Below are 23,170 nucleotides of genomic sequence, written 5' to 3' on the forward strand. Positions count from 1 at the left end.
CAGTACCCCTGGTCCAGATGCCCCTCCGCTCACCTCCAAGGACTGATGCTGGGGCCGGCGTTCCTCCTGGCTCCCTCTTGCTCCCATCTTTCCCTCCTGATGAACATCTCCACTCTGAAGACTGTGGCCTGTTGACCTATGGATGGATGATCTACGTTTGGGCCATCTTTCTGCTTCCTTCCTTCTGTCCTGCGCCATTACCCTGGAGATGTGGTCAGGGTTTTGCCGAGGTTTGGAGGGATGAAGGGCAATTCCAGCACGGAGCAGAGCAAGTGACAACTGCCAATCACGTTTTAGTCTTCACTGTCCTGAAAATGGATCGACTGTCCCTACCTCACTGGATTGCCCCTTCGTGGGCCCTTTTATTTGTCACTTTCTCCTCATGCTGTTTCCTTTGTCACTCTTTCCTTCTCTTTCCTGGTTGCCATATTGAAAATTCCTGTGACTTTTTCACGTAGGACAGTTTTTTAAAAAATTTTATTTATTTACTTATTTTTGGCTGTGCTGGGTCTTCGCTGCTGCGTGGGCTTTTCTCTAGTTGTGTGAGCGAGGGCTACTCTTCGTTGCGGTGTGCAGGCGTCTCAATGCAGTGGCTTCTCTTGTTATGAAGCACGGGCTCTAGGGCTCGGGGCTTCAGCATGCGGGCTCAGCAGCAGTGGCTCCTGGGCTCTAGGGCACAGGCTTGGTAGTTGTGGCACATGGGCTTAGCTGCCCTGTAGCATGTAGGATCTTCCTGGATCAGGGATTGAACTTGTGTCTTCTGCCCTGACAGGCGAATTCTTTACCACTGAGCCACCAGGGATGCCCCATACAGCACAGTTTAACTTTCCTATTCTCACCCAAACCAGGCTTTCTTGGTGGCTCAGACAGTAAAGAATCTGCCTGCCAACGCAGGAGACCTGGGTTAGATCCCTGGGTTGGGAAGATACCTTGGAGAAGGAAATGGCAACCCACTCCAGTCTTTCCTGGAGAATCCATGGACAAGAGGAACCTGGTAGGCTATAGTCCACGGGGTTGCAAAAGAGTTGGACACGACTGAATGACTAACACACACACAGTGCTGAAACTTACCAGGCAGCTGTGGCATGAAGCAACTCCAGGGATCTAGGGGGAGCCAGCCAAATTTGGACATTCTTTTTTTCTTTAATATATCCCAGCTCATATTCTTGGAAGCCCTCTCACCCTCTTATTGACCACAACATGTCACAAGGTAGAGATGGAACCGGGTGGGGTCCTCTAGTTTCATATAGAGCACCTCCTATGGGCAATGCTGGGTACTGCATCTAGACATGCAAGTCAGGCAAGAACTCAAGGAGCCCTAACTCCAGAAGGGAAATTTAGCTCCATCCTTAAAAAATAAAGGAGTGTTAAGTGGAGAGAGGTGGGGAGGGGAACTTGACTCTTCAGAGTGGTCAGAGTTCTTCGGGCAGGAAGGCCAAGAAGGGCTTCTTCTAGGAAGTGGCATTTGAAGGGGACCAGAGCAGATGGCTTAACTTGGGGACAAGCATGGGACAGCCAACCAGGGTGATGAGTGTGTGTGTGTGTGTGTTTAAACCTCCCAGCTCCATGTCTAACAGATTTCACCTAAACCAGCCTTGCTAAATCTCAAGCCCCATGAAACCCGTTTCTGTTATAATCTCTCTCTCTTATCTCTTCCTTGCCTTCCTTCCCCATTCTCCTCCCTCAAAGGATGGGAAATCTTCAAAGAAAAAGATGTGTCACTGTAAGTATACAGCCCAAGAAGTGGGCCAGATAAATTATTAAAACACATAAAAGGACAGCAAGTCATGGGGCCAGAAGCTAGCAAAGGGCGAATAGCCATCCCAGGTGGATGGTGGGCTGGTGACCTCTGGAGCACCCCTCCTCAGAGCTCTGGACAGCCTAAGGTTTCAGCATCAGGCCCACCTCTCTTGTGTCTCCCCCTAGGACCAGGTTGGTGGGGGTGGGGATGTCATGGTTCCCATAGCAGTGAAGCCCCAGGCGCCTGCCGGGCTGGGAAGGGCCAGGCTGAAGGTGGAGGGGGAGCTTTGTGTCTGGGCTGGACATTTGGGATTTACTTCCTTTAAGACTCAAAGCTGGTAACTGCAGAGTTTCAGTTCTTGCTTTTATCTCTTTTTGAACTGTAAAAAGAAATTCCCAAGGGGATGAGGGGATACTTTTTTCTCATGCAGGAAGAAAGCCATGACCGGTTTAAGGAAGTAACCAACTTTCAGAGCACTGTGAGAAAGACCGCTCCGAGTTTTGCTTTGATTTAGGTGCACCCTGGCACCAGTGGGGGGTGGGGGTGAGAGAGACATCCAGCATCCCTCCTCCCTCAACCAAATTCCATTTCCTTCGGAGGGGTCTGCAGGAAAGCTCCTACTGGAATTCAGACATGCAGAGCCCCCACCTCCCTCTCACTTCTGATCCCTGGCACCCTGCTTTGCTCATTCATTCTCACTGCTGCCCAGAGGTTCTCACTTTGGCACTATTGACACTCGGGGCTGGATCAGTCTTTCAGGTGGCTGTCCTGTGCATTCTAGGATGTTTAGCAGCAATCCTAGCGTCTACTTACCAGATGCCTTCAAACAATCCCAAATGCCCCCCAAAGTGCAAAACTGCCCTCAGTTGAGAACCACTGCTCTAGCTGGTGATGCCTGTGAACTTAGAGTACTATTTGCCTGTTCTTTATGTTTATTCTCAGTCTTCCTTCCAGTAGAGTGCAAGTTCCGTGAGAGTGGGGATTTTTTGTTTTTTTCACTAATGTATCTTAAGTGCCTGAAACAGTGCTTGTCACACAGCTGGAATGTTAAGTTTGGACAGTGTTGGGACAACATGGGCAATGTAAAAACAACATGGGCAATGGAATCAACAGGATTGGGCTCAGTTCCTAACCAGGTCACTGACTAGCTGTGTGACCTTGGGCAAGTGACTTCACCACTCTGAGCCTAGTAGGTTTCCTCTTTTATAAAACAAGTATGAACCTGCATCAGACAGTGGTTGTAAGAGTTATACATGACTTAAGACAATGGCTGACATACAGTAGATACTGTATTCATGCATGCTTAGTCATTTCAGTCATTTCCGAGTCTTTCTGACACCATGGACTGTAGCCCGCCAGGCTCCTCTGTCCATGGGATTCTCCAGGCAAGAGTACTGGAGTGGATTGCTGTGCCCTCCTCCAGGAGATCTTCCTGACCCAGGGATTGAACCCGTGTCTCTTATGACTCCTTCATTGGCAAGTGGGTTCTTTACCACTGGTGCCACCTGGGAAGTGCCAGGTACTGTATAGAGAAATGCAATATAAAATGAACAATAATAACTATTTTTTTGGGGGGGGTGGTGGTCCCAGCACTCCTCAAATGGAACACAGCTTGCTGTGTACCTGCTTATAAGAGTAGCCTTCATTTCTCTGCAAAAGGGGATGTAAAAAGCAAATTTGAAGGATGGAAGTAAGATACTGTTGGATGAAGGGATTTATGACTCTAGAGGGCCACGCAGTCCCCAATATCCTTCGGAGACATGTAGATGCTGCAGAGTTGTGATGCCCAAACACCTGTGGCCATCGATCCCTTGCAGTATGGCTCATCTGGGTTGAGTTATGCTCTGAGTGTAAAATATACCAGATTTTAAACAATGCAAAACAGAGAATGTACATCTCATTATACGTTGAAATTGAAATATTTTTGATCTATTGGGTTAAATAAAATACATTAAAATTAGTTAATGTTGCTTTTTACTTAAAAAAAAATGTGGCTACTAGAAAATTTTAAGTTACCTATGTTGCTCACATTATCTTTCTGTTGGGCAGTGTCCCTCTAAGGAGTTGGCAAAAAGGACAGAATTGAGCCTCCGTTTTACAGTCTGTAAAACGGAGGCTCACACAGAGAACTCAGTCCAAGGGGCAGCGCTTTTCTTCTCTCCTTGCACAGGGTTTTCTTTTCCCACGCCCAGACTGCCCAGCACCAGGCCGAACTTAACAGGCCCCAAGTGTCCCCAGCAGAGCAGGCGTGCTCTCTGAGAACCACAAAGGTGGAGTGGAACCCCTTGATGTCGCCCTCCCCTCCGCAGAGACCTCCCCAGACAAAACAAACAAGCCCTTGGGTCTGGCGAACTGCAGCGGGGAGCGGAAACCCAGGAAGATCAAAGACCCAGCGGTTACCCCCTTCCGGGCCGCACAGCTGGCAGCGCGCCCCGACCCCCCGGCGGGCACCCACGGGCCCGGGAGGAGAGGACAGAGCGATTGGCTGGCAACCTGCGGCTTTCGGACACTTGTAGCCGCCGCGAGCTGGCTGGGTCCACAGTTGGCCGGAGGCGCAATGGGGGCTTCTCCTGCACAACCAAATCGAAGCCTAGAGAGAGGTTCGGAGGAGAAGCGGGGCGGGCTTTGGGCGGGGAATAGCGAACATTTTCTGCCGAAGTCCGACCGTGCAAGACTTGGGAAAGGGCAAAGCGCTCGCGGGCGCTCCGAGCAGCATCTCGTCTCCGATCTCAGTTTCATCACCTGTAAAGTGGAGCCGCAGAATTCAGTCCGCTTCCAGGAAAAATCGAGCGCAGGGAACACACAGCGCCGTGAGCAGCGTTGTGAGAGGAGCAGTTGTTCTACAGCGGGCAGAACCCAAGAGGGTGTCTGTCCCAATATTCCTACTGACCAGAGCTCCTCCGCCTCCCTCCACCACCCAACCCCACCTCTAGTCCCCAGTCCCGGGTCCCCAGCCGCCGGCCCGGGTCAAAGACCGAAGCCTGGAGCGGGGCGCTGTGTCCAGCCCTAAGCCCTTCTCCACGCCCCGCCCCCAGTGCTCCGGCCCCGCCCCCAGCCCGCCCCCTCGGCGGTCCGCCTCGCCTTTGATGCGCCGCGCCCGGCCAATGGGCGCGCGGGGAGGCGCGGGCCGCGGCGGCGGGCTGGGGGCTCGGCTCGCCCGGGCGTCAGTCCGGCCGCGGCAACAGCGGCAGGAGCAAGTCCCGGCGCTTCCTCGGGCTCCGCTCAGCTCCGGGGCTGCTTCAGGAGGAGGGGAGCGAGACAAGGCGCGGCGAGCCTTCAGGGCCCGCCGGCCGGGCGCATGGCTTAGGGACGCCCCCTCCAGCCGCTCCCCCAGCATGGGGAAACTTCACTCCAAGCCGGGTCAGTGTCCCCGCCCGCGCGCCGGCCCCCTGGCCCCCGCCGCCCTCGTCCCCGCGATTGCTAACTCTCTGCCTCTCCTTTCTTTCCGGCTCCCGCCGCCGCCGCCGCCGCCGCGCGCGTTGTGCCTGCAGCCGCCGTGTGCAAGCGCAGGGAGAGCCCGGAAGGTAGGGGCGTGCGGGGCACGGACCGGGGAGGAGGGTGGGGGCTAGACGGGGAAGCACCGCGGACGGCAGCGGAATGGCCTAATCCGCGGATCTGATTACCAGGGCCACCCGCACCCGTTACTCCAGCCACCAGTCCCACAAACCCTCTCCTTGGAGCACACTTTGTGTCCCCCTCTCTGCCCCACCTACCCGCTCCCCGCTATCCAGTACTTTCTCTTCTGACCTTCAACCCCTCCCCTACGGTACCCCGATTCCGCGCTCACTGCCGCCCCTTCACCAAGAGCCTGCCTCCTCTCTTTTTGGTCGTCAGCCCCCCTCCGAGATCTTGGCTCCTGCGTCCCTTCTCCTGACCCTCAGTTCCCCTCTTCTCCTCACCCCGTGTCTGTCCCTCCTCTCCGCAGTCCTGGCCTCTGGCGCTCGCTCTCCTGATCCCCAGACGTGTCCCTCTTGGCTCGCCTCGAGGTCCCTGCTCTCGGGGCTTCGCTTGGAGAACCCCCTTCTCCTGATTACCTGCGTCCCTCTCTCAGGATCGTGCGCAGCTCTCAGCACCATCCTGGTCCCTTGCTGCCTCTGCCTCGCCCACTCTTTCTCTCTTCTCTCGGGTAACTTTGAGCCTAGGGGCCAGACTCAGGGGCTTCATGTCGTCCCCGCTCCAGGTGACAGCTTCGCTGTGAGCGCCGCCTGGGCTCGGAAAGGCATCGAGGAGTGGATCGGGAGGCAGCGCTGCCCGGGTGGCAGCTCGGGACCCCGACAGCTGCGGGCAGCGGGCACTGTTGGCAGAGGAGCTCGGGTACGATCCCCACTTATCTCCCTTTCAACCTCAGAGATGGGTCTCCATACACCCCCCAGCCAACTTTTAGCATCTCTTGGCACAACTTATAAGCCGAGAAATCCCTTAGGTGCCCCTGCCCCACCAACATCACCCTACACACCCCCTGCCTCGGGGAACCTTCCTGGTGACACATATGGAAGGGCCAGTTGGGGAGCAGAGGGCTGCCTGGGGGGAAAGGTCCTAGGTGAGGTGGGCCAGTTGATGGGGAACTTGTCTGTGCTGGAGGGATTCGGGGACTTGCTCTGATTTCTTCCTTGTTTCTGTGGCCAGCATTCAAAGGTGGATTTGGAGTTGGGCTAGGGAAGAGGGAAGGCGGTTGGGGGTGTCTGGGTGAAAGGCAGGACTGTGCTGCCCTCCGAATGTGTTCCAAGTGTCTGTGGCATTCATCAGTGCCAACTGCCTTGGAGTCCCAGTAGAGCAGGCAGTGATCTGGGTGGGGGCAGAACTTGGGGGGTACTGAGATCTGGGAGACCCCTTGGCTTGGTGCACAAGGAGAGAGAGGGCCTCATTGTGCTCTAGTCTGGCCCACCCCAGCCTTAACCCAGTGAGTCCCTGTGGCTGGATTTGTTCCTAGGGGAGCAATAGATGTGACAGGGGAGTGAGTGAGTCCAGCCGCAGCTCCTGGCCTGGGACTGGTGTTCACAGATGTCCTATGGGCTCTGGAACTCTGCACAGGTCTTTCAGATGGTCTGCGTGGAACTCGAGCAAGCCAAGTATCAAAGGATGAATCAACTTTTTGATGTGACATTTAATTTTTTTTCTTAAACTTAGAGGGGAACAGACTGAGTTTCAGGTCTGGTTAGTCCTTTGGTCTTGTTCATAGGCTGGGGAGGGGCCAGTGGAGTTTTCAGATGTGTGTGAGTGTGTGTGTGTGTGTGTGTATGTCTGTGTGTTAGGGTCGTGGAACCTGGACTGAGTGTAGTCAGTTGCAGGAGGTGAGCCTGTGGATAGTTGACTTGTGCATGTATGAAATAACCCCTGCATCTAGAGGAAGCTCCCCCATCCCCTCCTACACTGTCACTGCTGAGCAGGGGGACTTCTCCTCCGCATTTCTTTTCATCTGTTGGTTAGGTTAGAATTGAAGCTACTGTCCCCTAGGAAAGGCCAGCGCTGGGTGGGGGGAGGGGGCACTGCAGTTAGGGCCCTTTAAAAACAGAAGTACAAACTTCCCTTTCTTCCCCCCACCATTTCTAGTTTTTGATCTCCTTATTTATTTAAAGCCCAATGAAAATGATCCGATTTAGCCATATGAACAAATGCATTTTGCAGCTCAAGACAGAGGCCAACTGAGTGGATTTCCATTAATCAAGTTTTGGGTTTTTTCAGCCTGTTTATTTTTACAAAGTATTCCTGCAGAATGACATTTATTTGCAGTCCTTTTTTTTTTTCTTTCCTAAACTGCCAGGCAGCTTGCTCCATGCTTTAGGGGAAACTTGAAATACAGCGAGGGCTTACTTCAATTGACTTTTATCTTCAAAGCCATAACAAATGTTACCCGCATGTTTTTGGTGGGTCTCCTTGGCATCCAATCCTGGAGGATGGGAGGGAGGAGGAAGGAAGGAGAGGAAAACAAAAGTCTGTCGTTTTTAATTAAATAGTAGTGTTCCCAGCAAGAGGGATGTGAGCCAGTAAAAGTTGCCATTGGGGAAAATGGGGGAGGGGGGAGAGGGGGCCCCAGCTTAAGTCTGTGGCTTTGGTGAAGTCACGGGAATTTTGTTGCCTGGTTTCTTCCCCCAGCTGAGGACAGTATGGGATGGGGCCTGCCCCCTCCTTTCCCAGCCCCCTCTCGCAGAGAAATGCTGAGGGGTCATTAGTGTTTGTTCAAAGCACTTTTGAAGATGTGAGCCCGAGAGCCATCAGTGTGACATATGTTGGGTGGTGGAGGGTGGGCCCTGCCATCCAGGATATTCAGAAGAGAGAAACTCTGCCTCCTTGGGAGTCGTGCTTGGTGACTGGGACCCGGACTCCCGGCTTCCCCCCACTGCTGGCCTCATTCCTGAGCCTGCAGCGGTGGAGTTGGCCTCGGGAGAAGCCAGGGTGAGCCCAAGGTGTGGGGCTGTCCTGTGGGTGCCTGCGAGGTGATTTCAAGTAGTACTTAGAGGAATAGTTTTTATCTTAACAGTTACATTTTTTTTCTTTTTACCAGAAAAAAATAAAATAGCTGGGACATCAAACCCTTGATTTCATGGATATTATTGCTTAGGATGAAGCTAAATTGAAACAGATAGTCTGAAGTCGATTCTGAGAAAAATGTTAAGTACAACTGGTCAAAATTGTGAATGAGAAAGAATACCCCCAGTTTAACTTTGAGATATTAAACGGGATGGCAGTAGGCAACCCCCGGTCTGTTTAGTTTCCGTGAGTTCTAGGGGCACGGAAAGGGTGGCTCTGGGTTCTTCCGTTATCTCATCGGGATGTAGGAGGGTGTGGGCTCTGAAGTGTGCTTCGTTCCAAGCGCTGGCAGAGCTTCACCCCCACCCCCCGCCCCAGACCTGTCCCTGTCCTGGGAATGGCTTCTGTCTCTACTCCATCACCCAGCCTTTCACCAAGGCAGCTGGGGACACATTCCTGGCTCATCCAACCAGCAGTATTATTATTGCAAAGATAACTACTATTTATTAAGCACCCATGTGTGTCAAGCATTTTGCTTACATTGTCTTAATCCTCCTCATAACCCTGTAAAATTGCCAGCCAGCTGGTGTGGACTCTGGTTTTCTCCCTTTCTGGAGTACTTACTAGTACTTTCCCGCACCAGAGCATCCGCCTGAAGGGGGTCGCACTTACTCATTCCTAAGAGGTGGCATGCTGGCCAGCTGCCGAGCACTTTGGGGTGAGGCAGGCAGAAGCGTGAGGGGCCCCTGCTTGCCCTCTTCCTCCCTGAGGGGGTCTGAGTAGCTTAGTAAACGTTTAAGGTGGGTCTTAGTTTCATGCAAGATCTTGGGATGTGAGAGGGTGACCTCATCGGCAATTAACCCATGCCTACCCTTCCAAAAAATAAATGAATAAATGAGGTCAGTCTCAGCCACAATAGCTTGTCACCTTGTATAAACCATTTTACCTTTGTGTACCTTAATGAGCTCATCTGCAAAACGGGTGTAATAACCTGCTCATCTCTGGCAGAGTTTTGGCAGGTAACTTTTCATAAAGTGTAGAACCTGGGGAAAGCCTGGCAGGTTCCTGAGGCCCTGGGAAGGTGGAGATGGGGGCCCAGATTATGAAACCAGAGGAGGGACACAGGTTAAGACATCTGCCCTTTTAGTGGTACATGATGAGCTTCAAGGGAATATGAGCTCTGAGGAGAAAAATAAGGAGACATGCAAGCTGTATGAGTTCTGTAGAAGATGAATGACACATGAACAATTTGTATGCCAGGCAACTGTGTGCTAGATAATTAGACATTAAAGTAAGCATAATAATCTCAGAGATAAAGGATGATATTAGAAGCATGAAGCAGCAACAGGCATTAACAAAAGAAAAGCAATTGGAAATGTTAGATCTGGAAGATATAATGGGTAAAATTAACAAGCTTAGTAGATGGAGTAAATGGACACAGATATTGATAGGAGACATTGATAGGAGAACACTTGGAGAAGCAGAATCTGCGTGTCTGTGAACCCTCCTGTAGCGTGCACATGCGTGTGCATATATGCACGCTGACCTCTGGATTTAAGACCATCCCCTCCCCCAACCCGCAGTTTGGTCCTTTTGTTCTTTTATGGCAAAGTCGCCTGAAGAAAACAGGCTGAGCACTTTGGTGCAGGCAAGCCTGCCTCTGGATCAAAGGTGGCTGCCAGGCGCTTTGGTAATTTGATTAGGGGCACCTCGTGCATTTTGATATTTGGGGGAGATTGGGAGGGCGCAGGCATGGTGGGAGCCTGCAGGGACGTATGGGGCTGGGTGATGAGATTGGAGGCCGGCCCAGCTGCTGCCTGAGTGCTGGATTCCAGGGGAATTACCCTTGAATGATACCAGTTGGCACAATTAAAAGGCCCCATGTCTTCACCATATGGAAAGTGTTAGGCCTCCTTACGTGGTTTCAAAGCTATGTGCCGGGAGGTGGACTTGACATTTGAGGTAGAGCATAAATTAAATATTTGGTGTTTCACAATTAAAAGATGATTTGCTTTGAGGCTAGAGGAGGCGTTTGGGCTTCCACTCACTGACTTCTTTGAGTTCTCCATGGAGAGTGCCCTCTGCCTGTGGCACCCAGGCCAGCTTCATAGCCCCACCTGGCAGCTTTCTGGACCCGTGGGGGGTGGGGAGGAGAGCAGGGGCAAGCTGGAGCTAGGCAGAGTGCTGGGGGGAGCTTCTGGTTTCCGGTAGGTCTGGGTCCCTCAGAATGGTGGAAAGTGGGCAAGGGTGTCATTCTGGATACATTAATGCATCTCTGTGACGGGGTCTCTTGTAGAGGCTTCGAGGAGTGTCTTATCCTCCCTACAAACCTTTTTGTTTTTGAGAAGGACTCTGGTTCCCCGAGTCAGGCTGTTATGTGTGTGCTTTCCCTCAAGCTCAGGAATAGACACTCTACATTCACACCTTGTGCAGTCTGTCGTAAACGCAGTGGGAAGCTAAACCAGGAGACAACCACAGTATGTCCCACAAACTTCTAGACTTGGGGAATGTTTAATCCCCTCGCCCCGTGGGGGTGTCAGAGTGAGGCGATAATGCGGGTGATGACTGGAGAGAGCGTATTCCTCCTCATACCAGGAAGCTTGGGCACTGGGCTCAGGGGCCAGACTGTTCCTCTGAGGCCTTAAAGCAACAAGGCTGAACAGTCAGCAAAGGAAGAATCACCTCCTGAGGAATCCGTCTTCCTTGTGGCAGTCCCAGAGCATGCGGTGGGCTCTCATGATAAATTTGCTCAGTGAATGAATGAAGAATGAATGAAGATGGTTTAGGTCACCATCACTGCCTCTTCCTACTCCGTCCAGGTAAAGCTGAAAGCAGGAATAAATGACAGACTGTAATTTGGCCTTTTCTTCCAGACTCTCAGCTGTTCATTCACTATGATCAATAATGAATTGTTATTAATTATGAACTCCCTAGCCAAGACAGGCATTGAGGCTACAGTGGCAGATCACAGAGCGGTGGTGCCTGTCCTCCTGTGGCTCCCAGTCTAATAAAGGAGATGAAGAATAAGCATGTGCACAGGTGCATTGGCAGACAGTGGCATTCGTGAGAGGCTGGGCCAGTGAGCAAGGAAGTGTGGAAAGAGGGGATGGGTTTGTGCAGCAGGAGCTGGGGGAGGCCCCGGCACATTAGTGTCCATGGTTGGGTTGAGCCCTCGAGAAGGGACTGTGGGCTCCAAGTGGCTGTGCGTCCTGTGGGGTCTGGAACTCTCTGGTGCTCATTCTTGCTACAAATTTTAGATTTTACAAATCCCCCCCACAGTTTAGTGGTTCTTGGCACATGTGAGCTCCCTGTCCCTCTGGACAGGTGGGTGGGGTGGAGCTGGCCTGGCAGCCAGTCTGTTGGTCCAGATACCAGCATGCTCTGTAGAGTGGATTAGCATGCAGTGTCATGCCCAGGGACTGGGGGGCATTGCCCCAGCTGTTTGAGTGAGGGGTGGCCCCTGCTGCCCTGTGTGGGAGGAAAGTCAGAAGCCCAGCTGTGGGTAGGATGTGGCGCCTGAGCCATGGGATTGGCAGAGGGAGGCACCCCAAGGGCCAGGGGGTGTAGTGACACGCCAATCCCAGGGAGAGCCTGTCCTACCCCAGAATTGCTGTGGGCCTGTGCTGGAGGGTCTCCTGCCTCAGTTTACCAGATGTGTCTGAGGAAGAGGAGTGCATTGTGACCCTCTGGGCAAGGGTCAGGGGCCCACAAGGAGATCTGTGGGCCCCAGGAAGTCAGGAACCCCTCAATCCTCCTTATGGGCTTCCTAGGTGGCACTGGTGGTAAAGAACACCCGCCTGCCAATGCAGGAGATATAAAAGACACAGGTTTGATCCCTGGGTCGGGAAGATCCCCTGGAGGAGGGCATGACAACCCACTCCAGTATTCTTGCCTGGAGAATCAATCCCATGGACAGAGGAGCCTGGCGGGCTACAGTCCATGGGGTCACAAAGAGTCAGACACGACTGAAGCGACTTAGCACACACACATACACAATCCTCTTTGCTCGAGGGTTCTTGCAACCTCACTCACTGTAACTGAAGGTTCACAACTTTAGAATTTTTAGGTCACTTGTTGGATTCCAAAGCAGGCACTTCAGGCTGCCTCCCTGACTTCCCGCTCTCTTTTCTACTCACACATGTTCTTTTTGTGGCTCTTGTCTCTCACAGACATTTCTCTTCCTCTCACTCTCTTTCCCCCTCCTTTCCCCTTGCCTCCTCCCTCCCCCACTCCCCGAGGAAGGAAAAAATTCAGACTCTCACAAACAAAATATCTGCCATTCCATCCAAGGGAGAACTGAGGCAGGAGCCCAGAATATCCTGGAAGAAACGCCAGAGAGAGCTGAAGGCCTCAGTTGTTTAATCTGGAAGGCAGTCTTTGATGTCACCGTGCTCCGTTTATCCTGGGAAGCTGCCTGCTTCTTTATGGCTCACTTCAGACTCTGCACATGAAGAATGGCCGAGTTCCTTCAGGAGCTGGAGGAAAAGGCTGATCACTCCCCAAAGGGCAGGCTTGGTGATGCTGCTGTTCCTGCCAAGCCCAGGTGGGGTGGAGAACCTTTTCCAAACAAGCATTTGCAGAGACATAACTAATTCTTTGATAACTGCCCAGGAAAGCAGAGGGGGCTGTTTATCCACGCGGTACCTGTCACAGGGCTTTGAGAGGGAAGCCTCAGGTCCCTCCGCTGAAGTCATCCTTCGCCCCAGAAAGGCAGCACGTCCAGAAAGGCAGGTCTTACCAGGTGACTCTGGCCACCGGGGTGTGTCCTGGATGTGTGTTTGTTTCAAGGGCTCTGAGAATTGCTCTGGGCTTCACTTTCCTCACTTATTGAGCCATGTGGGCTGTGGCCTATGTGTGGCTGACACCTTTCAGAGGAACCCAGGGTAATGGGTGGGCTTCACAGTGGTGTGAGGCATTAGCTGAAGGATCCTTCCCTTCCCTGGGCCTCAAATCTTCTAGCTGAGAAGTAGGATAAAACTTATTACATTTGTTGGAATTTAGAAACTATGTATTGAATGCATTCTATTCAAATCATTTATGCACCCGTGCAATAGAAATTCAGGACTGACTTTATGCCAGGTATACATCTGCTCTGTCAGTAGAGCATGGTCCTTGTTTTCATGGACCTTACATTCTAGTCGGAGAAGATAAGGGTTTGTAAAAACAAATTACACAATCTAAGTCGTGATTTATGCCTCAAAGGAGAGGTTCTGGGTACTTTGAGAACACTTAATGGGAATCAGACCTAATCTGGGTGGCTGTTCATTCCACAGATTTTTGAGTGTGGTTAGGATGTTGTGGAAGTTATGAGGAATAGAACATACTTCCTGCCTTATAGAACTTAGAGTTTCGTGAAGCTGAACTTTCACCTTTGCCTCTCATCTATTTTTCTTATCTTATTGCATTGGTTAGAATATCCTTGACTGATTCATAACTATTAAGTATGATGTTCATTGTTTAACTAATTAAGAAAGCTTTGTGCATCTCCTGACTTGCTAAGATTTTTTAAACCAGAAATAATTATTGAATTTTATCAAATGCTATTGGAGTATTGATGGAGCTGATGATTCTTTGCTAATATAATGTGTGATTTATATGAATGATTTACATTGCCAGATTTCCTAGAGTTTAAGTTTCTTTGCATTCCTAAACTAAATCTTTCTTTGCTGTGCTAGACTGATGCTTTAAAATATTACTATATTTGATTTGCTAGGCTTTCCAGGTGGCGCTATTGGTAAAGAACCCACCTGCCAATGCAGGAGACATAACAGATGTGGGTTCGATCCCTGGGTCAGGAAGATCCCCTGGAGGAGGGCATGGCAACCCACTCCAGTATTCTTGCCTGGAGAATCCCATGGACAGAGGAGCCTGGCAGTCCAGAGGATCACAAGGAGTCAGACACAACTGAAGCAACTTAGCACATATTTGATTTGCTAATACTTTACTTTGCATTGATATTCATGTTTGATTGGCCCATGTTTGAAAAGTTATCTCCTGAATAATGACAATATTTAGGGAATGTTAGAGAATGTTCTGGGCATTCTCTGGAAGTCTGAAAGACTTTCTCTAGACACTCTGAAAGTCTGGAGCAGAGAGTGTGAACTGGTCCAGGGTCACAGGTGGTCTCAGAGGAGCTGTGATTTAAGCCCAGAGTTGCATAGGGAGAGGAGTAGTGGTGAGCGAGGCAAGGGGAGAGAACACCTAACAGCCACATGAGTGTCTGCTGGACTGACCCACCACATGTGAGAAAGCCCTGTGGTGAAGAGGGCAGTTTGTTTGAGATACTGATCGAAGTTCAGTTGGCTGAAGAGGGGTCACGGCCTGGGCCTGGGGGCCTTCTCAGCCATGCCATGGAGCTTGGTCTTTGTGCAGAGCAGAGACAAGTGTGTGAGGGGCCCTGTGTGAGGGGCCAGCAGGACAGAGGTAAGCCCTTTGATCTAGGGGAAGAAGGAATGTGGGGAAGGATGGGCTCTCCCTTGTAAAAATACTTCAGAGGATAAAGAGGAATCAAGTGACTGATTCTATGGGCTGAGGGAGAGATTCTGGAAGGTCTGCCTTGATCCAGGCACAGCGCTTAGTTCTCAAGGGCCACCCGGGGGACTCTTGAGGGGGCCACAGGCAGGTGAAGGACCGGGAGAAGTAGAATAGAACACCAGGCAGTGTCAGGGGGTGGTTACAGAGCGAGGACTCTGCGGCCCAGTGTCCTGGGTTCAGATCCTGCTGCGCCGTTTTCTGCCTGTGGGAGCTTGGACACAGTGTCGAACCTCTGTCAGCCAGGGATCTAGTGGGAAACAGAGCCACTCCGGAGAGTCTAAGTGAAATTAGCTTCCGGAGCTATGGGCAGCATTTAGGGAGCCTTCATGGGGTCTTGAGGTACCCAGTATCTGGTGGGTCCCTGGCAATAGGAGGAAGCTGTTACCACCCCCCAAGGGCAACAAAGGGCCAGAGAGGGTGTGTTGGATATTTTGGATTGGATCCATGTAGGAATCACAGCTGAGGACAGGTGGAGACCAGGCCGAAGCTATAAAGATGGAGGATTAACTGCAGTCAGAGATACAGTACAGAAGTAGTGAGGAGGTGCAGAAGAAACACACCACCCCCATCTCCTGGCATCCTCCAGTTTCTTACGGGGGCCTCCCATTGGCAGCTGAATTCAGAAGCCAGAGACTGGGAAGCCCTGGTGAATGGGTCCACAAGGTTATCTTCCTGAGGGCACAGAGCAACACAGGACTGGGGGTGGGGGGGAGGGGAGAGCAGGTAATTGATGAGGGTGGGGATGAAATAGACTAATCAACTCTGTGCTTGTGTTTCCTCATCTGTAGAGTGAGGATGATAAGAGTGTCTACTTCACAGGGCAGCTGTGAGGACTCAAACTGTAAAATGGTTGTAGTATGGGACGGATCGTAACTGTGTAAGTTCGCTCTTACAGTTACAAAACCAGGAAGAGACACAGGGTTATAGAGATTGGAGGAGGTGTTTTTGAAAGACATGGCATGTCAATACAGCTCTAAGGATGGTAAGACTGAGACCAAGGGTCAGAATCTAAAGGACCTGCAGGGACCAGAGAAGTCATATTCACCAATGCATCAGGCTGGCTGGGAGACACCCAGGGGGTGGGGAGGACTCGGATGCCCTGGGGAGCACATGTGCTGTGTCCAGGGAGCAGCGCCCCTCAGCCCCAGCCAGCTGTTGTCATGTGGGAATGTGGCCTGGTGTTGCCACATCTTTTGATCGTTAAGAGAATCCAGCCGTCTGGATTTTTATGTGAAATTTTTCTAATTTAAAAAATTATCATCAACTACATAAAAATTTTCAAAAACACTCTTTTGGGTGGACCCAGACAGCTGGATATGGGCTGGCTTGTGACTGTTGATTTAAACCTACAAGATTTTGGTGGGGTATGACTGTGTGAGGGATAATAGCACATACAAGTGAATATTAAAGTGCCTAATATTGTACATGCATTCTTTACATGTATTATTCCCCCATGTACAGCTGAGAAGACAGGCTCAGCAAGTTAAACTCCTGAGCCCAGCCAGGGAGGGTGGATTCAGGCTGCCTCCAAGGTGGAGGGTACAGCCCAAGCCAAGGCTGGGCGCTGGGGAGTTATGGATAGTATGTTTCAGTTGGTAGAGAGAAGGATGGGAGGGCAGGTAGGGTAAGTACAGTATAGATGTGGTTTGTGGCCCCTTTTATACCAGCGTCCAGAGTGTGCCCATAGTAGGTGTCAGGAGTGTGTTTAGAGCTTTCAGAATCAGACTTCCCAACTCTCCCAGCCGGGTGGCCCTGGGTTACCTGATAGCTTACTGCAGATCCTCAGCTTTCACATCTGTGGAATGGGCGGTCATAATTTCCTACCTTGTGGAGTCATTCAGAGTGAAATGCGTTCACTGGCAAATCAAGGAGAACAAAGCAGACGTCGCCCCTCCTCTTGCAGCTGTCTGGTGTGGTTAGTGGCTGCTCACCCAAATGTGCACTGCATGTGATGAAGGGAAAGAACAGGGCGTGGTAAGAGAGAATGAGGAGGGGTTCTCCTTTGGTTTAGGGAACTAAGTTGTTGAGTCCCAAAAGGATAAATAGCCCGGTGATGAAAGATTTGGTAAAAACAGCTCAGACAAAGGGTTTGGGAAATGCAAAGGCCACAAGGCGTGATTGCCGAGTGGGGAGTCTTTAACCCACTTCTGGTGTCCGGCTTAGGACAATCCAGTCCCTGAGATGTTCAAGTAGAAATGCAGGGTCCAGCTCAGGGGTGGGTAGCGCTTGGGGGTTGTGGGGCAGGATGCTATATGTTGCAGCTTGTTTTGAGCCCTTGTCCATCTGCTGCAAATCTTCCACAGTTTTATTTATTTTTTTAATGATGTCTGATCCCTCCAGATTCTCTTCCTTCTGGCTGAGTGGGAGATGGGGGAGAATCTCAGGTCCCATGAAAGCCTGGAGCTGATTGGCTGGTTTGCCATGTGCTGCCCAAGCCCGCAGCCTCAAGCTTGAAGACAGAGCTGGGGCCCTGGAGAGGGTGGGGCAGAGCCTAAAAGGTGCCTGTCAGCAGGATGGGCCTGGCCACCCTCAGGCCACAACTGAGGCTGGGGAAGACCCGAGCCTCCCAAATGTGTCTCTTACTCCAGCCGTCTGCACAGGCTGGGGGTGGGAGGGCTCTCACGCAGGCTTTGACTCATGGCAGCTCCACCTGAGTAGGTTTGAGGGTGCTACTTTGGGGTACCTTGTTACAGGGCAGCTTTTGACCCTGACCTTGTTTTAGCCTTCTTTCCCCCAGGGATCTAGATAGACTTCAAAAGCAAAATGATGATGTCAGAGAACTAATACAAACCAGGAAGGAAGTTGCCTTCTAAGTGGGTGCTGGGAGCGCTTTCCTTGCTCCCCTGTCCTGGAGATCTCAAGGAACCCACTGCCCCAGTCGGTCTTGGGTACTTGCCTCCTTACTTGGGGTTCTGTGGCTGCAGCTTCAGTGTGGTTGTTAAGTGCCTGCTGTATGCTGAGCCCTGTGCTGAACCCTGGGTACAGCATTGAGCATCTGCTGTATGCCAGGCCCTGGGCCAAGAGCTGTCCCTACTACTGAGTTCTCCCAGCCCCACTATGAGGCAGGTACTGTCATTATCCCATTTTACTGCTGGGGAAACTGAGATTTTAAGGAAATCTGCCTTCTTGCCTAAAGTCATTTCACTTGGAAGTGGAATCTTGCTCTAGCAAGATTCAAATTCAGAGCAGTCTGATTTTAGAGCTGTCCTAACTCATTATAGGTGAGTTGTTTTTTTTTTCTTAAACTGTGTCTTATAAGCCCATTCATGGCTCTTGAAATCTATGTAGTGACCAGTATTAAAAAAAATGAAATAGACAAAAACAAAAATAAGAGAGAACATCCTGTGTAGTAATAGTAAATGTTGCTTTGTGTTACTTTCTGTTTAGTTGATAGTCATGGACAGGCATGTCTATAGGTGATAGATATATATGGATATATAGACATGGATGTCCATACCAATAAATAGATAAATAGATCTAGATATGTCTATAAAAAGAAAGAAAGTGAAGTCATTCAGTCGTGTCCGACTCTTTGCGACCCCATGGACTGTAGCCTACCAGGCTCCTCTGTCCATGGAATTTTCCAGGCAAGAGTGGTGGAATGGGTTGCTATTTCCTTCTCCAGGGGATCTTCCCAACCCAGGGATTGAACCCGGGTCTCCTGCATTGCAGGCAAACGCTTTACCATCTGAGCCACCAGGGAAGCCAGATATGTCTATATCTAAATGCATATCTGTACCCAAACCCATGTATACTGAGGCCCATTATAAAGCATAATTCTTATTGTGGGTCACTATAAGTGTTAGAAAACACTGGTGTTTGGTCACTGGTCTAGACTCTGAGTTTGAATGCCTGGTTTCAGGACCTAGCCCTGCTTCTCACTGGCTGTGTGACCTTGAGCAAGTTCCCTCTCTGAGCCTAAGTTTTCTTTCTTGACGTCAGGGCTTTTTGGGTTGTTGACAGTTTGGTCAGAACAAATTCCCCAGGATTGCTGTCTTGTCCACCTACTCCCTTTGCCTAGGGCATGAAGAGGGCCCTTGGGGGTCCCATGTCCTCTCACCTTAGAAACCAGCCTCAGCATGACAAGCAGCAGCTGCATCCTGCAAACTCAGTCCTTCTGGACAGAACACTGTTTGGGGAATCCTGAGCCAAGCTTAGCCATTAGGTGTCTGCTGTGACCTCTCCTGGCCTTTGCTTCCTCCTCTCAGAATGTAGTGAAGAAAAGATGGATGTGTAGGTTATGTTTTGTTGTGTAACAAATTAGTCCAAAACTTAGTGACTTAATCATTTTGTGATCTGCTTAAGATTATGGAGTTTGAGCAGGGCTTGGCAGGGACACCTTATCTCCAGCTCCATGTGGCCTAGTTGGGTTGGCTCCAACAGCGAGGGGCCAGCTGCCACAGGTCCACTTGGCTCATCGTCTGGGGCTTCAGTTCTCTTTCAGGTGGCCTCACCGCAGGGTTAGCTTGGGCTTCCTCATAGTATGGCAGTCTCGGAGTAATCAGACTTCTTATATGATGGCCGACTTCCTACAAGTGCAAAAGTGGAAACTGCCAGACCTTTTAAGGATTTAGACCTAGAATTGGCAGCGTCACATTCTCTTTGTTAAAACTAGTCACAGGTTCAGCCCAGGTTCAGGGGAAGGGACACAAATACTGGGAGATGTGATAGGATGAAGGGAAAGTACAAGTGAAAGCGTAGTCACTCAGTCGTGTCCGACTCTTTGCGACCCCATGGACTGTAGCCCGCTGGGCTCCTCTGTCCATGGGATTCTCCAGGCAAGAATACTGCAGTGGGTCACTATTTCCTTCTACAGGGGAATCTCCCTGACCCAAGGTTCATACCTGGGTCTCTAGCATTGCAGGAAGATTCTTAACATCTGAGCCACCAGGGAAGCTCCAGCTGTGATAGATTGGGGGGCCATCAAAGTATTTTACCAGGAGGGAAGATATGGTCTCCTGGAGAGAAACTGCTGACAGCCTAACAAAAGGTGTCCATTGGACTTTGGGTCCTGGTGGGCCCAGTCTGGTTTGGCAGGAGCTGTCTTGGTGGAATGATAGCTCAGGTGAGACTGGCATGGATCCTGAAGGGACTGAGGAACACTTGCACGGGAGCAGAAGCACGTACATGTGTGAACATCCATGGCTACGTTGTTTGAAAGAAAGAAAAATTGTACTAACTCAAATATTCATCACCAGAAGATAGGCCAGTAAACAGTGGTGTAGCCTTTCCATTAGGTAAAACCAGGTTGAGTGAGAGCTACACGCTGATAGGAAGGAGGCCCTGAGATGCTGTTGAATGAGCAAAGCAAGAACAAAACATCAGTATAAGGTGGTCCTGTTTTTTGCAGTATACAAAAGTCTGTTCAGGCCTGTGTCTCTATATATTTGCTGAAGCACATGGAAAGATCTGGAATAATACACTGTCAAACTCTGTTTCCCCGAGGCATGCAGTGGTGGGAGATGGTGAGGAGAGAAGGAATTCAATTTTCACATTGTACGTTTTTACATTGTTTGACTTTTTTCTCCAGTGAGGAAGCACCACTTTGTATTTTTCAAAGAGCCAATACATTTAGGAGAAATGAGAAAATAGCACATGTAGACAGCTTTTCTGGAAGAAATGAAGAGAGATGCCAATAGCTGGAAGGGGATGTGGGGTTGGGATGGACTCAGGGTAGTGCCCTTAGGGGTCCCTTCCCCACCAAGCCCTCTATTTCTTTTCTGGCAAAGCCAGAGTCCCCCCCACCCCACCCCCGGCAAAGCCAGGGTCTTCAAAATTCGCAAGGGCAGTAGCTTCAGGGGGGTTTGTGGCTAAGTAGGTGTGACCTTTCTCTATGTGGATGAGTCAGGACCCTTTGAATTTTAAGCCCATCTCAGCTGTTTCCTACAGAGGCATCTTATTGACCTGTGTAACGGGGAGGTCAGGAGGGTGAATTGAATTCACTCAGTTGTGTCCAGCTCTTTGTGACCCCATGGACTGTAGCCCATCCAAGTCCTCTGTCCATGGGATTCTCCAGGCAAGAGTAGTGGAGTGGGTTGCCATGCCCTCCTCCAGGGGATCTTCCTGATCCAGGGATCAAACCCAGGTCTCCCACATTGCAGGCAGATTCTTTACCATCTGAGCCACTAGGGAAACCCGAATTCAGGAAAGCTGGGTCCTAGAGCTCCATCCAGCTCTGTCCCAGGGTGGCAGCTTCTGCTCTCAGCTCTGGTTTCTTTTGGGTCAGCTTCTTTCTTGGGCTGACTCTCCCTCAGGTCGTGGAAATTTGGCTCCTAGCAGTCTGGGCTTCCATCTCCAACTAGAAGATAGTTTCGACCAAAGTTAGGCTGGGATCCTGTAGTAGTGACTTGATCCCATGGCCAGCCCGAAACCAAACCCTCTGCTTCTGCCAGTTCTGGGTCACATGGCCACCCTGGAGTGGGGGCTGGGATGAGAGCCACCCCTCCAAACCTCAAGGGCTGGGATGGTGGGGGTAGGTGGTTCCCTAAAGGAAAACCACCTGTGAGAAGAAGATTGAAGAATGCACACTGGATGGATGGAACCATCATCTGTGCTGCATGTAAAACGCACTGACCGCAGCTCCAGGCGGCAGCTGGCAGGCGTGGGTGGGGATGAGGCAGCCTGACAATTAGCTACCTATCTGGGGAGGACCATTGCTTGCCATTGGATCTTGGAAGAACATAAGTGATTTGCCATGCAAATCTAGAATCGGGGCTCCTCCATGCAGCCCCCATGAGTCATAGCTTTCCTTTCAAGCTCCTAGCCTCTCTGTGATGAGCATAGTTAGGTGATCCTTAATCCTCAGGGGATAGGTAATAAGACCCTTCTGGGAATCTGCTATATCAGATCGTGTCTTTCCCCTTAAATAAGTGCTATTACACCTTGACCCCTAATTTCAGGGCACCTGTAGCCCCCAGGTAAAGAACTGCTGCCTCAGTTTGTATGAATATTTTAAAAACCTCATCTTTTAACTTTTTTTTTTCTTATATGGATCTTCTCTACTCCAGGGGGGCACACAGCTTTGGACCTGGACTTCCGATCTGGGTTTGTACTGAACTGTATTCACTTTGGGCTTTAATTTCCTTACCTGTAAAATGAAGGGAAAAAGTATTCATCTCTTGGAGTCATTTCAAGGATTAAATGAAATAATGCATGTTGTGATTTAAGGCTTAGCATGCAATAAGCACTCAGTAAACATACTCAATAGTCTGATAAGACCTCTCTGGAGCTGCTGATTCCCAGTGAACCCATGCCATCTCTCTGGGACCCAAGGCAGCATTTGGAAGGGGCTTGGTTGCTATTTGATGGATGAAGAGGTTCAGAGAGAACATCTTTGTTCACTCAAGAGTTCCCTGGAGTGATTCTTTTCTGTTTCCAGATGGGCAGACTGAGGCCAATGAGATTTCAGTGACTTATCCAGCCATCTTGGGGTGAGTTTGAGTTAGTTGTGAGCGGTTTTCCATTCTGATCTTCGGACACCTCTCACTTATTTTATAAACTGTGCCTCCTGCGTGGCCGTGGACAGGCCATGGACAGGTGACAGCTCCCCCGTGCATGATGTCTGCTTGGTGGAGGTCCCCAGTCTCAGCAGAGTCCTTTCTGGCCCCTGAGCCTCAGCCAGTGGTTCCGCTGCCCACCTGGCTGGACACTAGGTCTCAGGTGGTGGGTATTGTTCTGCAGAAATGCAGACTAGTGCTTTGCTTTGAGAGTATTAAGACACAAAACCCCTGTGGTTAACAGCAAATTAATCACAGGGTTAAGGAGGAAATTTCTGGGGAGACATGACTTCATGAGCTTGTCATAAAGTCTGTCCCTGCCATGTTTCACTGTCCAAGATTTTTGACTTTCAGAAAAGGAACTGCAGATAGAGTTACCAAGTTTTACAGAAATATTTTTACTGGGCAGAAGATTGCTTTATGGTGAGAGCCAGTTATTTCAGGAGACAAGCAAAGAGCCCTTTATTCTCACGTTCTGTGGGAGGAAAATATTATGCTAGGAAGCCCGCTTCTTGGATGGGCCGTTTGAGAGGCTGGGCTGCATTTCTGGAGCTGGGAGTAGGTGACATGAGATGACGCAGGAGCCTAGGGGGTGGGGGGCTCCTGGGCGTGCACCCACCTTCTCTTAACCCTCCCTGGGGATTTGGGGCTTGTTAGGTGGGCAGAAGGGAGGCTAAGCTATAAAGGAGGGAAGTGGGGTGGCAGAGAAAGGAAGAAACAGGTTTGCACACCAGTGTGGAAAGGCCCCCAGCTGGAGAGCAAGCCTGGGGTCAGCTGGCTCTCCCATTTACAGGCTCTGGTCTTCGCCCCTCTGAGCCTCCATTTCCATTTGTAAGTTGAGGATAGCAGAGTTGGGGATAACAGAGTTATCCACCTCATGGGCATGTTGAGTATTAAACGAGATCATCTCTGTTAAGTACTTGTTTGCTCA

General features: G+C 50.6%; 1 protein-coding gene across 1 annotated transcript in view; it reads left to right on the plus strand.

Moving 5' to 3' along the window:
• Window positions 1-4,832: 4,832 nt before the first annotated feature.
• Window positions 4,833-23,170, plus strand: part of NKD1 (NKD inhibitor of Wnt signaling pathway 1) — a 94,082-nt gene continuing 75,744 nt past the window's right edge. The window contains exons 1-3 of the mRNA XM_086349486.1: window positions 4,833-5,101; window positions 5,233-5,265; window positions 5,922-6,055. Of these exons, the coding sequence (XP_086205612.1) occupies window positions 4,846-5,101; window positions 5,233-5,265; window positions 5,922-6,055 (423 nt within the window). The 5' untranslated portion in view covers window positions 4,833-4,845. The remainder of the gene's footprint in view (window positions 5,102-5,232; window positions 5,266-5,921; window positions 6,056-23,170) is intronic.

The sequence above is a fragment of the Bos grunniens genome, chromosome 18 (assembly GCF_055505025.1).
Source record: "Bos grunniens cultivar Pamir isolate PY7600 chromosome 18, Bosgru_T2T1.0, whole genome shotgun sequence".
Classification (NCBI taxonomy): Eukaryota; Metazoa; Chordata; class Mammalia; order Artiodactyla; family Bovidae; genus Bos; species Bos grunniens.